The following is a 16,127-nucleotide window of genomic DNA, read 5'->3' as shown; positions in this document are numbered from 1 at the left end:
TTGCATATAAAAAATCTCTTAATCAACTGCCTCCTAACCAACATTTATGAATATATTTTAATTTATAATTATTCTTGTATATTGCAAAAAGTACGAAATCTTAACCAATCAGACGTCACTTGCAGGTATAGGCTTAAGGGTAGCGCTCACGTCGCTGGTACTGTGAATGTGGCTTTACAAACAATCGATTCGTAACGTTTCCAACGAACCGAATCCAACGTATCTGATTTGTTTAGTGGCTTGCGCAATTTGTGGTGCTTTCAGAAAACTAATTTGGTATATCGAAAATAACGATAACGAAAATACGAGCGATTACAGAAATTCACTCCGTATTCTTGATTGAGATTCGCATAACGTCTACATAATTGCTGGCAAGTATACACATTCCTGAATAAATTATGATTACTCGTTACCGGCATTCGCAGCATTTTATTTCGTATCTCCGTCCTGTATTTTAAAAGACCGGATTAAACTAATTATTAATTCTTTAATATTTATAAGGTGTTTTGCATATATGAAATGTCATCGTTATTTACAGGCCGCAAAATGGCTACTCGTCTTGCACCAGAGATTATGTCACAGCTCAAAGCATTTATTGAGCAGTGTGTGATAAATCCTTCGATATTAAACAATCCAGAATATGATTTTTTAAAATCATTTATTGAACTCTTTGGAGGAAGAGTACCCAAAGGTAATGCAGATGAATCACAGAGCAAAAAAGTCAGAAAATACAGAGGGCTTCAAAACGTCGGAAGCTGAATCTAAACTAGAATTAGAAAGCGACGAGAGTGACTTAGAACTGGATATGAGTGGTGTTATCAGTGAGTATAATAAATATCTGAGATTGAAACAGTTAACATTAAAATCTCTTAATCGTTTTAAAACTTGATGCAGATGCTCCACAAAAGATGGGAAATCTTACCTTACAACTACCAGTTAAAAAAGTTGCAGAGTCTCAAACCAAACGTTCTAAAGCTGTGTCAGCATTTGCAGAAAAAGATTATGAGAAAGCCATAGATACTCTGTACAGAAGCAATTGTGCTGAATCCACAGGCATCGTTACTTTATGCCGAACGTGGACAAGTATTCTTGCTGTTGAACAGGCCTAATGCTTGCATAGTAGAAGCAGCTAGCGATTTGAGACTTGCTTGTAAATTTGACTTTGATGAACAGACTGATGAATGGCTGCACGAAGTTACACCAAATGTAAGTACAGTCCTATTAATTACAGTAGTGTCCACATAAATGATCATATTTTTGCCTTGACACTGGTCGTTATCGATATATTGTACATATGGTTCCGGATGCCAGCTCTTGTATCTCACTCGCACTTATCTCCGTTGAATACTGAGAAATAATCATGCCCACAGAAGTGACCACGGCCGGTCCCGAGCGTGGTCACTTATGTGGGCACTACTGTATTATACTTTTAACTTTTGTGAATAATTTGTATTTAGGACTGAGATGTCGCATTTACACAAATGAAAATCACAACACACATTCCTATTCGAAAATACATAAATTAAACCTACTTATCTTAAATATATAAATTAACATTTACATAAAATAACAACTTATTTTCACTAGCGAAGTAAATATTTTAATATAGTAAACGTAATTAAGATATTTTTTTTATAACTTGGATGACAATAGCAGTGACTGTAATAATAACAATATCAGCAATCTGCATATCTGCAAAAAGCCAATCACACGCGTGAGCATTAACAACACAATGCAAACTAAACAATTATTTTATACGAGGCGTTTAATTTACACCAGGTACATTAAAAGTCAAACGTTTTACTAAATCAAAACAATATATTCATTTACATCGAAAATATAGTCTGCGTATTAACATGGGAACATGTTATCGAGTAACTAATCATATATATTTTTTTTTTTAATAAATATTTTATAACTTTTAATAAGAACACAATTTCTTTATACAAGGTATTTCACAAAAGCCTCGAAAAGAGATCATTCTTGTCTCTTTCTTAATGGAAATATTTTATATATTTTATCTTACATACTTCTAATATGTAAGTAAATTCTTGCTTCCGTCGCGTGGTATTCAGACGGCTCAAGTGTCACAGTGCTGTATAATAGTTGGCATAACTATTACACTGAGTTTCAAAGAAGTCTATCGCGCGAGTTCATTGTATTCCCAACTTTTTATTTACGTATTAATAGGACCCACTGTTGTCGTGATACGTTTTCCAAAACTGCATGGATCAAAGCTGTTTCGAAACACATTCGAGGAAAACTCACTGTCCATTTTAGATCGGAATGGTAACACTCGTATTGTCTCCCAAACACAAGTAGCATCTTGAAATCTTCCGACTTCCAATCCACCAATGCACTTAATCGTATGCTGAGTATACTATCGTGAATGTACGGTTTTCAAATACGCAGTGGCTTACCTGCAAAACCAACAATATACCTTCATACTCCGAAACTGCATCACCTCCTCATCCATAAATGAATCGTCTAGTATATCGCGCAAGATTGTGTTTCAGGAGCTCTATTTAGGTCTTGCATTCTTCGCTTCGTCTAGGACCCCGGTTGAATTTTTATCTAAGGGCAATCCAACCCTACGTTTTTGCTGTTTCAGGAAATAAAGTTCTCTGTACCGCCTCAAGTATCGAGCTTACGCTAACGTTCCTCTCCTCTCGCGTCTTTGCTTTTTTTTTTTATTTCTGTACAATTTGCTCGCGCTCCATACGACTTTATGGCATCGAGAGCTCTGTTTCGCAATGTTGAATCACACTCAACTAGGAGGACTCGTCTCGTACTCGTGCATGACTTGCTCCACGGACTTTTTGTATTTGCCCACGAGCTCGGGCAGGTCGTAGGCGATGGCTACGTCGAGTCTATTAATCGGGCATCCACGGAAATAGGTGCACGTGGAGCTCAACAGGGGAAAGTCGTAAAGAGGATTCAGTCGGAAGAAGTCTCGATAAACGTCTGGGTCGGGCAAATCGTAACGGGATATATTTTTTAGCGTGCTCAGGCCCTCGTAGATGTGATAGTCTTGGGGATTCTCGATGATTTTGTCGCTGATCTCCTTTTTGTTTCCGAAAAACGTCTTGTGATTGTAATACGTGGTTAGATAGCAGTCTACCATTTTGGCATGATTGCGCACTCGTACCTGTAATCAGAAAATATATAAAGCACGACGATTCGGGGGGATGGTCGACGTCGTTGACTGTCGAGAACCGCGTTAAATTCGGTGGCACAACTCACAGCGAATCTTCTAGCGCTCGCTATCTTGTGCTCGACTCGTTTGTCAATGGCAGTACGTAGGTCGCGGAGGAATGCACGCTCTTGAGCATATAACAACCTGGTCGGTGCACCGGCCTCGTAAGGTAACGACCACAACGACGTGGAGTACATTATAGGTGGCTCGGCGCTGGACATCAGCGGCGATATGTTCCATATTAAAGCCCCTTGCACTCTCATGAGCTCCTCTGGCTTCACTTGATCAGCTTTGTTAAGAATGATGCGTGTCTGTGTCGGAAGTTTGTGGTTACATTGTGTTCACGCGTTGTAAAGGTGCAGCGAATGCTTACCTGGTACTCCTTCCCCTTCAGTTGATCGAGGATCGCCTCGGTCTCCGGTCCAACGTCCAATTTGGATGGATCGTAGACTAAAAATATTATGTCTGCACGGTCGATGAACCACTGACACGCATCGTTAAACGGGAACAAACGTTGGACCTGTTTTCGGATTTCTAGGATTCCTGGTATCTCGACGATATTGACCTGGTGGCGTATTAATAGTATACAATTGTATCTGTTAGAGTAATACAATGATTCTACTCGAGGGAAGACACGACTTGAATGAGTGTTTCTTAGATAGAGTTGGAACTTAGAGGCTGATGAGTCTCTAGAATATTAGCACGTATACGACCCTGTAACTTTACTAGTTGGTTCAAGATCAGTTGGCTGTTCAAGGCCACTCGAGAGCTGTCCCCCTCCACGTCGCTTGGCAGGCTAGCAAATTGAAGAGAAGCAAGTCGACGTGGCATAAAAGTAGATGCCCTTGAGTGTAATCTGATTTTAGAACGTAGCCCTATCTAACCCACTGTGACTCGAAGGTAATTTGGTTTGGGTCAGGTTTTGAGCTTTGCATGTAATTTTATAATTTTTAATTTGGTATTCCAACGTGGAGCAATCGTATTTGAAATTCAAGTTCAAGGTCATCTCAAAATCCTGACATTACAGATAATTCGATCTTTCTTTATGGTGGTTCTGATAATCTAAGATTTGCTCATCCAGGTCATGACCTCGCTTTGGTAGAACCAACAATTTATTTGATACGCGATCGACTCACTTTTTCCAACAGCTTGCTGTCGAGTCGTAGACCTTTGAGACGATCGAGCATACCCTGCCCGAACTTTTGCAGACCGGAGAACGTCCAATCGGCGGCCAGCTGCGTACCGTCAAGGATCTCCTCTTCCTCTCCGTGCATTAGAATATTGAAGTAGGCCGGAGACGGTTCGGCTCCTGTGTCATTTCCATTTGGCGTTTTGCATTGCTCCTCTAAGCACTCTCTCAAATCACCTAAACACTATCTGTATATTCATGCTCCTAGCATGCTTCTACTGTTAACTCTGTCGCAATTTGTTTTTTAACAAGGCTATCGTAGGCGTGATCACGGCCGACTGGGTTAAGCGTAAATGAAGTAGGGTGAGCAGCATCCCTCGCACAAAAAATTCACGTTTCACCGTTACTTACGCACCTGTCCTCAACGATGTCCGTTTGTACTCATTCTCGAGCAAGTAGTTTATGATGGAAGATTTCCCGCCGCTCCACGGACCCATGAAGAGAACCAGCGGCTTAGAGAATATCTCTGGGTCTACGAAACCACGGTACGTCAGTAGAAAAAGTACTTATTTGGTGTCTTCGAAGTACTCACCGCCGAAGTGTCTGTTGCTCAAGTCCCTGTACTTGTACAGGGACTCCAGCGGTTGGATGGCGTTGTCGTATACCCTCTTCAATTCCTTGAGAATTACTTCTCCGATTTTCTGAATAGCTCGTTCCTTGTCTTCGTTCTCCTCGTCCAACTTCAGTAACTGGTTGATGTGATCGCGCGGTCGCAGATTCTCCGGCACCTCGATCTCTTGAATCAGGTCTTCCTCGGGGGTGGGTTCCTCCTCCTCGCTTTCAGCCGCGTCCCCGGATCCATCGGTCTCGTCCTCGGAGTCTCCTTCGTCTCCCTCTTCGCCAACTTCTCGCCTGCCGCGAGATTTCGCTTCCCCTTCGGTTCCTTCCTCCTCCGATTTCGCTTCCTCGGCTGATTTTTCCTCCCCCTCGGCGGATTTCGCTTCTTTCTCCTCCCCGGATTCACCGTCATCTTCTACAGATTTGGCCGCCGCGTCCTCGCCGGATTTACCTTCCTTGTCTTCCTCGTCTGTTTGACCTTCGGTGCTCTCGCCTTGACCCTCTTCATTCTCTTCCTTTTCTTCTTCTTCGCTGGCCTGCTGTTCCTTCGACTGAGCTTCCTCGGTCTCCTCGTCAGCACCAGCTTCCTCTTTAGAAGCAGCCTCTGCATCCTCCGTAGAAGCTCCTTCTTCCTCCGCCTTCGAATCCTCGTCCTCCGCTTGCTCCTTCTCCTCGTCGGACTTCACATCAGCTTCGTCGGATTTCTCCTCGTCGAGTTTCGCATCTTCAGCCGATTGTTCCTCGGTCTGTGCTTCTTCGTCGGATTTTCCATCGTCCGCTTGCGCTTCTTCGGCCGATTGTTCTTCGGCCTGTGCTTCTTCGTCGGATTTTCCATCGTCCGCTTGCGCTTCTTCGTCGGATTTTCCATCGTCTACCTGTTCCTCCCCTTCCTCCTCGGATTTCTTCTCATCCGCCTCTGTTTCCTCGCCAGACTTCTCGTCCTTGTCCTCCTCGGTTTGATCCTGACCCGAATCCCCAGCATCTTCCTCTACTTTCTCGGGAGACTCGTCCTTGTCCTCCTCCGTTCCTGCATCAGCCTCATCAGATTTGCCTTCCTCCTGTGCAGCTTCACCTAGACAAATAATACAGAATATACTCTTTTATCCAGGATCCTTTTCCGTTCAACATCGATTCTACTTTAGTCTTGGCGTATACCTTCTTCGGTTTCATCCGCCTCGACGCTTCGTTCTCCCGCGCCTTCTGCGCTTTGATCAGCCTCCGCTGACGCCTTGTCGGCTTCGTCCTCGGCTTGTTCGTCGCTTCCCGCGGTTTCTGCCTCTACCGATTCCCGTTTGTCCTCCTCCGTTGCCAAATCTTCCGTCGAAACATCGTCTGTTGGCTCGCCATCCTGAAACGAACACGAGTCATTCCCTAGATTCATTTTTTCCGCTTCTATAAATTCGTGCGTTTAGAGACGACGTCTTACTTCCTCGCTCGCAGCTTTTCCTTCTTCTTCATGACTCTCTTTATCGGCGTCTGTCACAACCTCGGCACTGGTCTGCTCCAAAGATCCTTCAAACGAAACATTCTAGAAATTGCTGTGCCTCGGTTGAATATTCGACAACATTACCTGTACCGAGATCCTTCAACGCCTTCTCAATGTATGGCCGACACAGATCCTCCGGTGGCACCTCTAGCTCTTCTTCGCTTTGCACTCCTGGAACACGAAGTTCACCCTCGAAAATCTGATTCCAAATAACTTAGCGTGTTTCTCGATCGAGAATAATGGTCGCTAAACAAATAACCGAGTGTTGTAACGCGTCGATGTGTAAATATGCGAAACACACGATCACGCGGATCACGTTAATACGATGTATTTGCGCGAATTTTACGATTGGCTTGATTTTAATGCCGATTCTTCGGCTGCCAGGAATTTTCGTCGGGAGTTCTCGCTATGTCGAACACGCGGTGCCAAAAGAAGGCGCGGGGTATTAGATAACGCGAAGCTTAGCAGAGGGTTTAACGCCACGCGACCACCAAAAATACCTGACCCAGGTGACGCAAGATCTTGTCAAAGTCGTTACACACCGCGTGCTCGGACAATGACAGGTGTTCATGAAACAACAACCGTGATTCGACGTCCGAGTGGTCAGCAAAAAATCGAAGAATTCCGGAGCACGGTGGAGAACCAAAATCACTTCGTAACTCTCAAGAAACAATGATATTTTGATTAAGAGCCACGTACCAGGATCGCCTCTAAATTATTAAGAAATGGAAGTGTAACTTCGTACCGAATGAAAAATGGACGACGCTGTTGAAGAATTTCGAAGAACCGAGAACGAAAACTGTAGAGAGCTAAGATCGAGGACGAACAACCAAAATTACTGTCAGTGTACATCACCTTGAGAATGCGAGCAAACACAAGTTCCTCGAAAATATTCCAAAGCACTTCGTGTATCAAATTTCAACCCATCGCATCATCTGTATTCATCAAGTGAAGTTGAGGAGGCATGTTGGATGCGAGAAGCTTTGGTATTTCAAGGTTGAGAGCAATGGGGGTCGCGTTTGGATTCGCCTCGTTCGCGTATTTCCTCGTGAAATTTCCTTGTTTTTTTTTTACGACGCGCGATCGTTCGGGGCGTGACGGTTATCCGGAATGTAAAATTTGGCGTCACAATACGTGGCAGATGACGTAAAATCGCGGTCGATGAAAACGTCGATATCATCTTTCTAGGCAGTACCTGGGACACCAGGCCGGTTTCTAAGTTTAGCGGCGAGTAGGCGGCTTTGAGCCGAGCAACACTTGAAAATATTTATATATTCGATGAGCGAAACGTATTTTTATCGGTTATTCGCCGCGATAGAGTGCAAACAACTCGCGTATCTCTTCCAGAAATTTGAGAAGAATTAGCCTCCACATTAAGGTAATTGACGATCGATTTATCGAGCTAATGTTTGACCGGATGGAGAAGTAGATGGGACTAAAAATAAACCGTGGAAAATTATTGTACGTGAATCGAAAATTCTACTCTCCTCGAGGGAGATTCGTAGATCGGGAAAAATTACGGTTACTCGAGGGGTAACGTAATTTTAAAAGCGTAATTGATAGATGCACGGTGAGAACAAACGGGAAAATACGCTGCTTACGTTGCACCCAGACCGTAAATTTTCATTATTACATCACGCGCGCTGGTACTTTTGGCACGAGGGATCGGTTTAATCATTTTACGTGTTACGGCCTTTTGTTCCTCCCAAAGAAAACACCAAACTGCACGAGATACGCAGTGGTTTTCATTTTACAAAGGCTTTCGGAACGTTCTAAATATGTATTCCTTTTGGAATTTTGCTCGTCGGATTTGAGAAACGAGCTTTGTAGCATGACGTTCGCTCGTTATTAATTTTAGTCCCGAGTGATCTGCAAGGTAGCACGTTGAGATTGTATAGTTGCAAAATAATCCGCGAAAATGTCAAGATACAGGTAATGGAAGCAGAGGTAAGCAGTTGTCGTTTGGCAAGCATAGCCACCAAGGATAAAGATAGAATCCGAAGTCTTGTACCGTGCTCTGCGGCATGTACAGCCTTTAATCCTTTCATTAGAAAAATCGAATCGGCTTAAAAATGCATTATCCATTATCCGTACATCGGCACGTGTAATTTCGCAAAACGGTAATTTCCAAATTAATTTATGAAGCAACGTACAATTACAATAGAAAGTAACACTAGTAAAACGTTATTTACACTATATGAAAAGAATAGTAGTAAATATTTAGTTCCAGAAGTTCCGTAATATTTTATTCTTCACACTGTTTGATTTATTTATAATTGGTTCGTTAAACTAATAAACTTCGACGCGCGTATTTTACGCAAACGTGAATTTTCAATATTATTACCAGCAGTATCCTTTAAATATCACTTTAAACGGGAATTCGCGGTTAGGTTTACAGAATTTAGAACGAATCTGGCACGGATTTATGCCCATCCTTATGTAATTATTTGCGAGTTGTTGACAGTCGGTTTCCATCGATTCCCAAAATAACAAATCCTTGGATCCACGATCAAGACTTTTTACCTTGCCTCGCCTCGCATTGCCAATTCGATTAAAAACATTCTCAATTTTTTTCCGTAAATTCTCGATTACGCTCGGCGAAAACGTGAGTATCTTTTTTTCGAAATAGTTGGTCAAAAATAGCCGAGTATCGCGCGCGGAGTTTCTAGACTAGACCAAGAACTTCCGACCCTCTCTCGTTGCTTCTAAATTAAAACAGTCGTTCGATTCGATAATTTCAAGCAAAAGTAACAGCGTCGAGTTCTCGTATCGGCTTATTGGATGATCGGGAATCATTGTGTCCCGCTGACGTTGCAACGTGTCAAACGTTGAACTTTCGGGCATACGTCACGCGCATCGAGGCGAAGTATTCTTCTGTTAACGGCATATCGTCGTGACGAAGGTTCATGACGCAACAGATCGCAGGTTCATCGGTTCGATCGCGCGTCTGCTCGATGCCGAGGAGGCCGAACGAGCCAGGAAACCGATGACGCAGACCAGTAACTTTACGTAACATTGACCTTCGTCGATCGTCACACGTTCGTCAGCACTTCGACCACATCATCGACCACTAAAGCGTCTAGAAACCTGGCCGTGCCGCAAAATTCGCGTCTTCTCGAGATCGATCGCAGAGAACCGAACGGGAATCCGAAAACCATCATCGATGCTTCGTCAAAAGTCGCGACGCGTACCAGCGAAACTGTTGATCTTTATTTATACAATTAACGCAAATAAACGAGTCCGGGGCGGGGGGTCAGGTGCATTCTAAAAAAGTTGTCGCACGACCGCCTGTTAAAAATAACGCGACAACAAATGACGATATCGTTGCGCGAATTTGTTTTGGAGCACGCCGCGATCAACAGCAGAAACGAGACACGCGCACCAATTTTAGGAAGCGGAGGAAACGTTGCACGTTTTATCTCGCGTTTTCGATCAATTTCCTTTGGTGAATCTGGAAACGAAAATGTACTGGCACAAACGATCGAACACTTGTATGCGACTCCACAGTCAAGATCTCAGTTTAAATAAACGCAGGAAGGAAGTTGGCGTAGGAGTTTCACTGTCACAATAATCCTAGCATACTCGGGCACGTGATCTCCCATTTTTTGTTCCAGATTCACCAAGAAAAAGAAAAAGGTTGACGAGAACCACTAATATAGGCATGTGAAAGAATCTCTGGCACTTTTAGGTTCACCAAAAGAAAGAATGTTGATCGAAATCGGTGTCTCCGCTATTACGACTTTAGACTGATATTTGCAATGAATTCCATTACGCGATACTCCGATTTGATCGAAATCAGCGACTCCGTTGCGACCTCTCCTTACTTAAAATAGGTACGAGAGAGAAATTGAGGAATTCTACGATCACAGTAGTCCTAGAACGTCCGTGCACTTCAAGATTCACCAAAAAAGGAAGGATAACGATCGACCCTGGAATCGATGAGCCCTTTCGGATCGCGAAAAAGGAAACACGATACTGGTCTGCATCTATGAAAACAATAAAGCAATAGGAAGAAAGCGTGCACAGAACGACGTGATTTCGTTCTCGTGTAACCGAGCGAAAAGTAACGACGACGGCGCAAGGTCAGCAACAGGGGAGCCTCGGTGGAGGAAGCAGGCAGAGGAGTTCCGGTGGGGCCTACTCACCCTGTAAGGCGACGGCTAGAAGGGCCAGGAAGAGGCCCACGAAGAACGCGGGTCTCAGCCGCGAGCCCGTCATCTCGTTTCACTAGGCACTACACGATGAGCCAGGGCTGGCAGCTCGTCTCACTCGATAGTCGCCTTCGACTCCAACTCGCCCGCGAGGAACTGGCATTGTCACTACCGCCAAACCTCGACAGACCGCCCCTCTACTTCTCACCCCACAGCCAGACGACCGCGCGCTATACTATTTTCTCCGGTTTTTCTTTTCTTTTCACCATCGGTTTTCGCGCCGTCGTCGGGACTCCGCGATTTTCCCGATCGACCGACTCTGGACGCCACCGAACGGACCTTCGAGTTCCAGCCAGATGAGTTCGTATTAAAATTAAACTACGGGAGGTTCGGAGAGATCGACGATCGTGAGAGGGGCGAGTCCAAGTGACTTTCAGAAGGTCGAAGACCAACTCGTTCTCGAGGATCTTCCATACCAAACGATCGTTCTTCTTCTTATGATCGGAATATCCAAGAAACTTAACTAACGGCCCTGTATTTGAGAAAAGATGGCTGCGGTATAATTATTTTAAGTTCGAACTAGGTGTATACATTTGTTTTCTGGTACCCCATACAGTAGAACCTCGCTTGTTGCACGAGGTTCGTTCGTCTAACTAACGAGTAAACTCGAGAACGCATAGGTGCCATAAGATCGCGTCTAAAAACGTTCCTTCGCTCGAGGATTCGAGAATCAGGTTTACGACGAATGTTCGAGGAACGTTTCGCTCTTGGCACTTAACATTGTGATCGCGAAGCAGATCGTCAGACGCGCGAGAAACGGTGCGAATTCGGGTCCCCGTGAGCATTTCTTTTATTCGAAACGCGGTGTGTCTGCAAATTCAGAATTCGAAGTTCGTCGGGCACGCGAGATCGTGGTCCGTGCCCGTCACTAAATCACCGAATCTTTATCTTCTACAATCCGAAGATACTGGCCGTAGTGTCGCAGTTTTAAAAATACCTCCTGGCGGCCCGGTTTTCTTGGGTTTGCAGGGTCTACTTGGCCGAGAGACCGCTGAGACATTGACTAGCGATCGCACATAGATCCTGCACACGTTTCGACCTAACGCAACGCGTCATCTTCAACCTCGTTTCCGTCGACCGTGCTCCTTTCGACTCTTCTTTTCGTTCACGACGAAAGTCGACCGTTCCTCTTCCGCTGTATCCACCTGACAAACGTACGATCGTTAAAAATTATTACAAGAATTTGCGGCCGCGTACGCGTGACTTACATTTAGAATAACAGTCGTAAATATTGATCGAAAGTCTCAGCCATTGGCCAATACAGGCCAATTCTGTGCATTGCTGTCAGTCGATTCCTAAAATACATCTGTGATACGGGGACAAGGTCGTCATGGGGATCAAAAGAGAAACGACTGAAAGGAATTTATATTTCGCGCGTCCCCCGAGGCACCGGGTTAATTGGGTCGTTCCACGACCGGAAACGCACCCTGTGCATCCTGCCCGTACGCTTTTACAGCAATATTATTAAAACAAACAAAAATATATTTACACTTTCTGTACGAGTGTAATAAATTTTGGCAACAGACTCGCCTTGTCTGATCTACGATTGCTGAATCTACTTAAATCTAAGTTCAAGATTAAACGAATGCACCAATTTATGAAATACGCGTATTACTCGCATTCCTGGCGATGTTCGGTCCGTTCTCGTTTGCAGAAATCCCGTTAATCGTTTCTAGATGCGCGGTCGTCGTATCGTAAGGGATATTCGAGATTGTTGCGCGCCGGAAATCGAAGAGCGGGCTGGAAATTGCGGGGGCGTTTTGGAGATTTCGCGGTAACGTAATATCAGGAAAATTCCAGCCGGGTCTCTTATTGCAACCGAACGTGGTTGCGAACCGCGTGGCAAAGAGAAGAGATTCGCGGCGAAATGCGTGCGCTCGGACAGAGAGGAGCGTCGGGACGACGGGCGCCTTTATATTTAGAAGCCCGGGTCGCCGCCGTATAAGGTGGTGGTCCCTCGTGCAAAAGTTCTCGCGATCGCTCGCTCTCTCCTTCGCTATCTCCCGTTCCTTCTTGCCCTTTCTTCTTATCTGTCCATTATTATCGCGCACTATACTCGATTGCCCCTTATCTGTCGCTGTATGGTACCTGTACCAACAATTAGCCATCTTGAAACGTCAGTATATTAATAATGTTATTTTAATTCAAAGTACACTTGTTTCTATCGATCACGATAGATCGAATTTTTTCGAACAGCCTCTTTTACACGAGATACCAATAGCGAAAGATTTATTCGTTCTAAGTTCGTTGACTTTGTCTATTTATGTGCCGCGAGCGGCACAAAATTTGATGGTACACGGTTGCACTATGGCGCGAAAGGTATTCCGACTCCCAATTGGTAGAACGCGAGTGAATCACCAATGTCAATCTACTTGTTCGAAATCTCTGGCAATTTTTACGCTGACAAGTGTACTTTTTGGAAGCCTCGCGAGAAGCTCTCTAGAAGGGCCATCTTCATTTGCCGGAACGTAAATTAAATTGTTTATAGGAAAGATTGCTTACACGACCAAAGAAAATATACACGTTTGACATTTTATGATGATAAAAGGATCGTTCTCGTCAATATTTTTATAAATAGAATGATATATTTCAATTAATACAATGATCACATTAACCATAAATAACAAACATCACGTTACATTCTCATTTTTGAGCAACTGAGATTACACGTTTCAGTTATTTATACGAACGATGCTGATTACTAATATCGCAATTGATAATTGACACCAATCACAAAACATTAAATTCGTAAATGAAAATAACAAGAGCAGGAAAAATGAAGATTCTACAAACGAAGTTTGCTGGCCAAATTGGCCGCTTCGCGATCTATAATAAGACCGTAATCGTATGAGGTCACAATGTATCTTGGACAGACCTGCTTCGTGTCATTATGATTTACTGTTTGGAGAATCCTCCCAATCTTGGTAAATTTCGGAACAATTTTCTGTCGAGAGAACTTTTCTTAATGCTGTTCTACGAGCACAAGAATAATAATTACTGTCTAATCGTGGTCGCAACCGTAATCGTAAATCGTGATACGTGTAATCTCAGCGCAACAAATGCGATCCAATTAACGTTTTGCCCGGCTCTGGTGCAAACGAAAATATTTTCGACCGTTGACTTTCATTTTCAGGCCCGAAAGATCGAGGAACACAAACGGAAAAAGGACCGCAAGACAAATGAAAAACTCGAACGCGATAAACTGAAAAAAGCGCAGAGAAACGCAAAAGCTATAGAAAGAATTTTTATTGATCAGTTTAGAGAATGCATTGTTGTCCCTCCTTCTCAAACCACAAAGGATTGTTTCAAATCCTTGGATGACGCAGACGTTTCAGAAATATATACAGGTACGTACAATCGGTTACATCATCATTCTAATATAGCGTTACAAAATCGATACAGTAGTAGTCAGAAAGTTGCCCGAAAGTATAAACTTTTCAAGCATCGAAGTGTTTTGATATTGAAAATCGTAATGTAGGATCGTCATGTAACGGGAGTTGTAGTTAGGTTCTATTCTAAACAGTGTTAGTATACGTAAGGGTTAAAGAAATAGCTTCTATCTCGACCTGCTTGTCCGCTCAACAATCCAACAGTCGATTTTCGTTTCAAGGATCCGGAAGTAATGGCTATGCTCAACGAAATCGATGTGAATCCAATGAGTTACAAGTATGGAAATCATCCGAAACTACTGGGGCTTATTGACACGGTAACTTGTAACCCTGAGGAACATGATGGCATGCCAGGTGGTATGCCTGGTTTCTCGGGTGCTGAAGGTGCATCACGACCGAGTGCTCCAAAGCCACAACCGCAGGACGACGATGGCCTCGGTTAAATGACTATGCTCGTTCGCGAAATTCCTTCTCCATTTATCCTCCTATAATAATACAGCGATCCAGGTCCCTTTGTACTAAAGCGATCTACGCTCAGAACTGCTCGAATTATAAATCTAGTTGAAATCTAGTTGGCTACTATTTATTCGAAATGAACTATATTCTGACGGGAATCAATTCCAGAATTATGCGAGAGCAATGTAACTATAGTAGTTCGATTACAGAGTATCGAAACGATGATCGTATTTTAAATATGAAGTATATCAATATTTGTTACTAAACAAACGTCCAATATTCCCGTGTACCAATAACGTTCTTCGCTATACTTGTCAGTTAACAAAGTAGTTTTACTACGTTCCAGCTCGATTCTTTTTAAAGATAATATTCATTGATTTCGAAGAGAAGGAATCATTCTGGTGTTTTTTTTATCTGTTCTTTTTTTTATTACTTTTTTACCCTAGAGTTCGTTTCTATTGAATTCTGTTTTTAATTTCGTTCCGTAAGTGTTAAACATATTTTCACTAATTACAGTCGACTGCTGCGTGATTAAACATTCGTCCGACAACGAAATATTTGATTGTTTTTTTTATTATTGTTATCTTTATTATTATTTTATATTATTTAGCTCTACACTTGCTACACGCTATCGCCTACGTTAAGCGTTTCACGCGACACTTTGTTCACTTTGTTCGAAGAAAAATAATACTCGATGCGTTGATTAAAAATGAATGCGTTCTAGCACGATACATAGAAAAATATACACGAGATTAGTTTTCAACGTGAAATGTACTGATAGATCTTCGCTGATCGATAAGAAGACAGCAGATCGAAATTGTACATACCTATAGAAGAGAAAAAGTATGCTTTTTGTGAAACATCATGAACAAACACAATGGAAAATATTCGCTAGACCGACAGTTTTCGTATTTTTATAAGTGCCCGTGAAAGACAATGAAATATAATCTCAGATGAACTCGGTCATTACGATACGTTACTGTTAAATCCATTATCATTATTGAAATATTTTTTAAACGGATTTTCTGTGAGTCGAGTACTCAACGTACGATATAGTCCTTCGAACATGCCTGTTCAAACGTAACTGTCATATTATATAGCGTGAATTCAATAAATACATAATACAGTTCTGTATAAATACTCAAACTTCTTATTTACCAGAACAATCGTAATAAATATATACAAAACGATACCAGGGATCGCGTACGTACGAATTCGAAAAACAAAGTGAGTCGCATCGTCGTGCATCGGTATTCGATTTTAAAACGTAACGCAACCTCGATGGCTCAAACAGTCAACGTACTATTTGCATACTGGACGACTTGCACAAATAAATAAATTCCTACGCATAAATCCTTACTAACGATAATATTGCACGTGAAATCAAAAGGTACTGCACTCGTAGGAGTAATCGTTACTCGCTTTGATATACAATGAAATTACCAGTCGGCTCGAAGAAACGATCGACTCGATTCGATGGGGGAAGACTCTACGAACGAGAGCCTCCGTTTAGTTTTGCATCAACTACCACACGGTGGCACGAATTATCCAAAACGTTTCGTTCGTTTCTGACCATTTATGTATATTATAGCGACCCAGGCGTGGCTACGTTCTTCTGATTTTGAGCATGTGCAAGTTCGGA

The 16,127-nt window shown here is 43.0% G+C and overlaps 2 protein-coding genes across 2 annotated transcripts; one reads left to right on the top strand and one right to left on the bottom strand.

Moving 5' to 3' along the window:
- The first annotated feature begins 549 nt into the window (after positions 1–549).
- LOC122399372 (hsc70-interacting protein 1-like) lies at positions 550–15,514 on the top strand. The gene is given in 5 exon segments (XM_043400016.1): positions 550–821; positions 883–1,016; positions 1,018–1,206; positions 13,774–13,987; positions 14,251–15,514. Coding segments are annotated over 5 exon segments (756 nt in total). The 5' UTR covers positions 550–694; the 3' UTR covers positions 14,343–15,514.
- Positions 1,625–10,841, bottom strand: LOC122399371. Its single transcript, XM_043400015.1, has 10 exons — positions 10,575–10,841; positions 6,514–6,600; positions 6,370–6,455; positions 6,099–6,291; positions 4,918–6,015; positions 4,741–4,857; positions 4,333–4,505; positions 3,570–3,761; positions 3,244–3,507; positions 1,625–3,148 (listed from the first exon to the last, which is right to left on the bottom strand). The coding sequence occupies exons 1-10, from the start codon at positions 10,645–10,647 to the stop codon at positions 2,768–2,770; spliced, it is 2,664 nt and encodes an 887-aa protein (XP_043255950.1). The 5' UTR covers positions 10,648–10,841; the 3' UTR covers positions 1,625–2,767.
- Positions 15,515–16,127: the final 613 nt, after the last annotated feature.

The sequence above is a fragment of the Colletes gigas genome, unplaced genomic scaffold (genome assembly GCF_013123115.1).
Source record: "Colletes gigas isolate AHSC1104 unplaced genomic scaffold, ASM1312311v1 Colletes_gigas_Sc00013, whole genome shotgun sequence".
NCBI classification, from domain to species: domain Eukaryota; kingdom Metazoa; phylum Arthropoda; class Insecta; order Hymenoptera; family Colletidae; genus Colletes; species Colletes gigas.
Note: the sequence above shows the minus strand (reverse complement) of the source record. Positions and strands in the feature narration are given on the sequence as shown.

Bases quoted from the DNA above. Each gene is read 5' to 3' on its own strand.
- LOC122399371 (XM_043400015.1), bottom strand. From the start codon at position 10,647: ATGACGGGCTCGCGGCTGAGACCCGCGTTCTTCGTGGGCCTCTTCCTG. The intron at 6,016-6,098 runs GTATACGCCAAG...TTATTTGTCTAG, and splicing joins GGCGGATGAAACCGAAGAAG to GTGAAGCTGCACAGGAGGAA. The intron at 3,762-4,332 runs GTGAGTCGATCG...ATACGCCACCAG, and splicing joins ACAGCAAGCTGTTGGAAAAA to GTCAATATCGTCGAGATACC.